Source organism: Falco cherrug, chromosome 13, assembly GCF_023634085.1.
Source record: "Falco cherrug isolate bFalChe1 chromosome 13, bFalChe1.pri, whole genome shotgun sequence".
Classification (NCBI taxonomy): Eukaryota; Metazoa; Chordata; class Aves; order Falconiformes; family Falconidae; genus Falco; species Falco cherrug.
Window position 1 is genome coordinate 18,190,400 of NC_073709.1, and position 6,965 is coordinate 18,197,364.

The 6,965-nt window shown below is 37.2% G+C and overlaps 1 protein-coding gene across 3 annotated transcripts in view; it reads left to right on the forward strand.

The window, feature by feature from the left end:
* BABAM2 (BRISC and BRCA1 A complex member 2) overlaps positions 1-5,946 on the forward strand; it is a 170,366-nt gene extending 164,420 nt beyond the window's left edge. For all 3 annotated transcript variants that reach the window (XM_055726141.1, XM_055726139.1, XM_055726140.1), the window contains one exon: positions 3,393-5,946. In XM_055726141.1, the coding sequence (XP_055582116.1) occupies positions 3,393-3,456 (64 nt within the window). In that variant the 3' untranslated portion in view covers positions 3,457-5,946. The remainder of the gene's footprint in view (positions 1-3,392) is intronic.
* The last annotated feature ends 1,019 nt before the right edge of the window (positions 5,947-6,965 follow it).

Here is a 6,965-nt window from a genome sequence, read left to right on the forward strand (position 1 = left end):
CACAGGAAATTCAAATATTTTAACATACGATTTTGTCCCGAAGTTCAGATGAAACAAAAAGTTCTGAAAAAAAATTTGCTTGGAATATGTGAAAAATAATGCAATTAACGTGACACTATAATGTATCTGCCAGCAGTAGCACAGTGCCTCCTGGAAGTAGAAATTTTTGTGATTTATCCCATAGTTTTTCATGGAGCATGTCCTTTGAAGAGACTACTTCTGGTGTTATGTTTGTACTTATGACTCCTGTGATGTACCAGGGCATTGTCTGTGTGACTAACTGCATCATCTCTGAGACAAGGAGGTTAATATCAAACTGAATGTTTAGGCTCAGTTCTACAAACCAGAACATCTCTTCTCAGATCAAGCCAAACTGAAGTACCTCATTCTTCTCCTCCTTTTCCTGATGAAAACTCAGTAGCATTTCCACAGAAATGCACGCAACTGGGTAGAAATGTACTTTTCCATTGCAGAAGTCATGTGATTTAAAAAAAAATAGTAATTCCAGCAAGCTCTAATAATGAGTAATGTCTTTGCTGCCTGTTCTGCTCCTTCATACATACTCAAAATAAGTCTTATTACTTTTATACACTAACACTTGCCTTTCCCTCCCTGTAATGCAGGTTTTGTTAATATGGAAGCAGTTTAACCTCTTTTCTCCTACTTCCCCGTCTTTCCTCTTCAGTCTATTGAATGTGGTGTAGCTGATACAGTCCTATCAAGTATATTGTGCTTGTAGATCTCTTTGCAGGGTCTTGTTTGGTTTGGTTTGGGGGGGTGGGGGTAATTTATTTTTTGTGTGTGTGATTACCATAATTATCCAAATGTTTTTTTTCCAAAATTTCTTTCATCTCAGATGCCTAGGCTGTGTGGGAGAGGGGCAGAAATAGAGGAACATATCCTGGGTAAACATGTGGTACTACATTTGCTTCAGTCTGGACAAGACCACAGATGATAAGGGCAAACTTAAGCATGTACTTTAAAGTATGGAAAGAAAAAAGTAGACATTTACAGATTATGAAGTACTAATGGCATTTTTGTAGTGTATGGAACATCGCCAAGAGGTTCATATGAACCACCAGTGAAATAACATCCTCTTTGAAACAGTACATCTGATCAGAACATAGGGAGGTGTTAGATTTAGTTTTGCAGCGAAGGCTACAAACTACTGCAGGAATCAGTGAAAAGAAAGGATGCAAGTATAGATAAAGATGGTGTGGGAGGGTGTATGTGGTATCAGAAGCTTTCATTCTGGAATTTACCTAGCATAGAAGTCATTGAAATGTAACACAGTAGGTATGGTTTTAATACAAAGCACGGAAATGCTATAAAGGAGGTGTTTCGGAAAAGAAAGGAAATGTGGGAAAACGCTTCTGCTTATATCCCGTTTAATGATTAAGAATTTTTAGTTTAGGAAGAGGAAAGTTTTAAGTAAGAGTTATCAAGTCAGTAAGAAGAGCATGTGCATGGAAGAGAGTCTGCAGAGAAACTGTCAAAGGGGAAGGAAGAAGCTACTTAAAATAAGCAAGCAGAAGAAATGTAATTAAATGTTAGGACAGATAATGCAAGGAGAAATATAAGAATGATAGATCCTGGCATTGACAATGTGCAAGTGATATTCCTTGAGTTAGCAAAATGACGTAGAGCTGACCAGAACATACCGAGGCTACAATTTCGGAGGTATGCAATAAAAACACAAGTATACAAACGGCACTGGACTGTTACGATCAGATGACAGGCATACCTTCTCGGCTGGTTTATGTATGCCTATGTGCCAGGGTGAACAGTCACTTCTGTGGGCATGATTACGAGGGCTGCTTTCTGACTTTGATTCTATAAATCAAAGTCTGCTTTGTAAATACACAGCACAATCTGTGTATGCTATAAATGCGTGTGCTGGTTGTCCTTTTCCATTTCTGGGCTCAGCTCTTCAGTCCAGAAATGCTTTTGCTTTCCCGTTCTCTTTTAACCTTTGGACAGCATCTTGTGTGTGTTTACAGCTTCTGTACAAAAGCTGCCTGCAGCTGTCTGTTAATTAATTTGCCAGGTACAACTTCACAAAGAGAGGAGAGCATTCTCTTTTGTGATCTGGCAGCATTTCTAGATGTGAGGAGGTATGACTGGTGTTCAGGTGGTTGCCGAAGCTTCTACCCAAATTATGAAACACATATCATGATTGGGAAGATGATCAGCATATTTTTGCTTCGGGAGATATACCAGCAGAGAAATCAGTAACGTAATGAGCATAATTGCAGTTATTCTCACTTCAGATGTGTTTATTTTTTGGTAGGGAGAACAGGAGAAGGTTCTTCTTGCATAGGAATTTATGAAGTCCAGTGATGTGAACAGCAATGTTTTTTAAAAAAAAATAGTAGAGAAAGTGAAAGTTCGGTGTAGAAAGTAGTAAGCAGAAACCAAAGATAGAATGATGAAGCAGCTTCTAATATAACTTGCAGTAAAGGGTATCATTGGGAGACATAAAGTACGGTTAGTACACAGTTGAGTATTTCAGTGCAATAAACTCAAAGGTACAGTTCCAGCTCAATTTTGGATACTTAGGATCAACTCATTTTACAGATTTATGAGTCACTCGACTCTTTGTAAAGAAGATAGACTAAGATCCAAAATATACAAAGCACATCTTAATTTATAGAATAATATTCTTTCAAAGTCTAATAAAAGGAATTACAGTTCATCCAAAGTATTAGTATTTATTGACTATGTCTTACATAAACTACTGCCATCGACAGTGACTCTGTGTTGCATTAAGATTTCTGTAAGGAGACAGATAAAGAGCTTATCTCCTGCACATATTCTGACTTTGTCTCAAAATTTTCCTGCTCCAATGACTTGTTTGTCTTCAGATCTTTGATACCATATGTGAAGCTTTCTTCAACATGGAGGAAGAAAGCCCACTTTTTATCCCAGAAACATGGTACACATCAACTGCATCAAAAAGTCCCAGTTATAAAATGCTGCAGGGAGTGGCGTAGCCACACTTGTGGCTCATCTAAGTGTTTCTCACTTCTACAGCCATTCAAAGGTTTATTTTCCAGTGCATGATACAGTTTATCTCTGGAGCTTTGCGTTGGATAAAATATGGACAGTCCATCAGGCTCTTCTGACACTGTCAAGTTACTGATGTTGACCACATTAAGAGATTAGTGGTGAGGACGCTGAAGAAAGTAGTACTGCTGGGTCGAGAAAGCTGAAGTGTGTGGGTCTGCTGCATACTAAAAACTTGTAAGAAGAACACTACCCATTTTTGAGATCTAATAACAGACTGAGCATGGTAACATTATGCTTCTCTGTTAAAACCCTAGGTACATACATGCACACACCATATTCTAAATTTACTCTTTCCTAACCGTGCATTTTCTGTTTTTCACTAGGGCATATTTCAAAACATTTGTCCCCCAGTTCCAGGAGGCAGCATTTGCTAACGGGAAGCTTTAGACAGCCTCTGGCACGAAGATGGTACTGGACAGGTTCTTCAGTCTGCGTGTGTCAGCCCACAAGAAGAATGCCTGGAAATGGTTGGACTGTCTTGATATAGGTGCTTTCTTGCCTCTGAAATTATTTTGGTAGCTTCAGGTATTGTCAGGTTTCTCAAACAAAGACCTCACTAGCATGCTTAAAACTCAATATTTGATATTCATCCTGTCCCTTTACCTCTGCCACCACCATTCCTTTATATTATCCACTGGAGTAAATTTAAAAGGGCGTGTTTTGATGTGATAACATTTTCTTGTGTCAACAGTGTCCTGTATGTTATGCCTTGTTTCCTTGTCTTCAGATGGTGTAAATTGGATTATTTTTTTTCCATGGAAATATGATGTAATTTATATATTAAGTTAACATTGCCAGCTTTTCCTAAGAAAATATAAAACTGCCGTGTGTACCAGGAATGCCTAATGGACTGTACAGTGCCATATTCTGCCTTGGAGGTTTGTGTCTCACTGTGGTTATTGCTCTCACAGGTATGGATATGAGTTGCACACTTCAATTCTCAGTGCCTTTCAGGTTGGTCTGATATTAATATGGCAGGGTGTTGGAGGGTTTTTTTTAATATTTCAGTTGAAAGCTTATCTTATATGAAATGCTATGCTTTTATGCTTTATTTTTATTTCCAGTTGTACAATTTTGGTGTTTTTATAATGAACTGCTGTTACCATTACGAAAAAGTTCTGCTTCTTTAGTACCAGTGTACAAGGAACTAGTTATATAAATCAGTATAACAAAATAAAGCTCTTTCATAGACCTGTAATTTTTCCAAGCAAGATAAATACTGCGAAGAAGTAAACTTTCAACAAAGGAGTGAATGATGTCTTGGAAAAATAACCGATGAAATAATGTAGGGCTATAGGTATTTAGTGTAATGCTTAAGTTCAACATGTCTTCTCAGAAATAATTTTTAAGTGTATCTAACTGGAAACATTACGTCCCTAATTCTGAAATGCCAAATGCAAAATCCCACCTATTCATCCTTTCTTTTATGCTTGTGTCAGGCACACCAGTTGGGGCTAACTGTCACAATGCCACTTCCCAAATTAAATTGTAAATAGACAGGGTACTTTCCAGTAAGGAATAAAATTAACAGTGTACGTTGCTTATAAATGGCATATGGAAAATATGCCCTACTTCTGCTAAATAAAAGGAACTAAATTAATAGTATGCAGATGATACAGTGGCACTGGAAAACATTTAATTTGAAATTACTCACTATAGCACCACTGTCTATTTACACACTGAAATCTCATCAAATTATTTGATAGGCAGTATTCTCCTACCCTTTCGAAAACTTGTTATTTGACCTTAAAAGTAGTGCTTTCCAGGCAAATGTCCACCTAGGAAATGCAGATAAGTTTTGAGCAGTGAGGCTTAATAATTAAGAATTATGCAAATCATTTGCCTCTAGAAACTACAGGTATTTTCAGCTAGTTTGTAAGCAAAATTTTGGTTTCTGTATAATACTGAAGTTCTTGGCTGGAAATTAAGCTGCAAACAAAATCAGAAGCCTTACTGCAAATATACGAAGTAGGGGGCATATTCTGTTCTGTGACCCACCCCCTTTTGACTCTCACTGCATTATGCGAGGGCTGTAAACAGCTCCAAAAGTCTGAGCCTGAATTCCCTCTGTGGAGGCATTGTGTGAGGCTTTTGCCTGTAAACCAAGACTTGGAGGGTAATGGTTTTATGTGAATAGCAAAACTGTAACTGAACAACCTTAAATCGCTAAAAAACCACACATTGTGCAATACACCGGGATGGTCTCACATCTGCATTTCTTCAGGTAAAGTCAAAGCCACACACGCATATTCAAGAATAAGCGAACTCTTGTGAACGGGTTGGGAGAAGGATGATGGCTGATGAAAAGTATTTGCTCTCATAGTGTTCAAAATCTGATAGAAACAACCTCTAGCCATCTTCAGAAGGTAAAAGCCAAACCCTCAAGTTACATCAGTAGATTCCTGGGATCTTGCATTTTATAACCTTGTGTTTTACTCAGTGGTGTAGTGGTTGCCCCATGAACACTGTGTTTGCTTTATATACCTGACTGTCCAAGTGGCACCAACATATTTTTTTGTCTATTCAGAAGTTACCGTGATTCAAAGGCTAGCAATTGCAAAACATTTCAAAAAGCGGTCCACTTTTCAGAGTCAATATCCGTTTTCAACAAAAAATGCATCCTTCACCTCGGTTCTAGTAATTTTAGACTGACTGCTTTATTATTAAAATAAATTTTAATAAAATTAAAACAAAAAAAAATATTAAAGAGGTTTAGAAGCCATGTAAGAAAAGACACTGAGGATATAAAAAGCCTAAATCAACAATTCCTTTATGTTGAATTCAGTAGTTTCACCAACTTTTCACTAGCTTATATGGAAATGAACCTATGATTTCAGTCTAATTTTGCATCATGCTACAACTGGTAGCATTTTTTTTTTTTTTTTAAGAAAAAGCTAGAGAAGTTTAGAAACTAAACTGTTTGTGTTTGAGAGAAAGTCTGCAAGCCTATCGATTTTTAGATCAGAAGAAAAGGCATTTTTCTTACACTTAATGAACGTTGTCTTTATTTCAAAACCACCCTGCACTCTTTGACCTGCAGAGTACTTTATGGAGCCCTTCGTGATAGTTCTCAGAAGGATATATTGGTGGTGTTAGCACTACAAATGGGGTATTGGAAGGAAAGACAAAAAATAAATGAAATCTCTCCAGAAGGATGATTACCATATAAATACTACATCGGAAAAAAAAGAGTAAATTTCAATAATTTATATCAAATCAAGTGTTTGTTGAAGGCATTTAGCTTAGCCACAAAAGTTGTAGTCTAGTACACTGGAGTTATTTCTGTCATCTCCTGTTTTATGATACTATCTATTGTGGCCAGTTTAATGGCAAGAGACCTCCAGTGCTCTCTTTCCTACTAGGTGATATATGCGGTTGAAAGGAGCAGTCAGACCTAGGCTAGTTTCTTTGCTTTACGAGAACTACAAAACGCAGGAGAAAAATAGCAATGTTACAAACATATCGAAAAGCCTGAATTTTTCTCTGTTATAATTGTGATTGAAAGTATGCAGTATGTCTCTAGTTACTCAGCCCCATTAATGCGTGATTTTCCAAAGGTCCTTAAAGTGCAAACTTACAGTCAAGCCTTTACTCATCTGCATATGTAAACCACTGTGCTAGAAGTAATACCAAATCTTTTGGATTCAAAGTTAGACTTTTTGTGAACTTGCTGGAAAGACTGGACAAGCAGCTGGAAGAATAAATGAAAGTTAACTATATCATATGTAGTTTGGTCTTTATTGCTTTTACTGTTGTGCTGGATATTGCTTTGTTGATCAGCATGTTTCATTTGCTGAATCAGCAATGGTTTTGGTATCGTTGGTGTCTTTGAACATCCTCACATTTGTTTATAGAGTAGACTTGAGTCAGTTTTTGAGAGGCAGTCATTGCTAGAA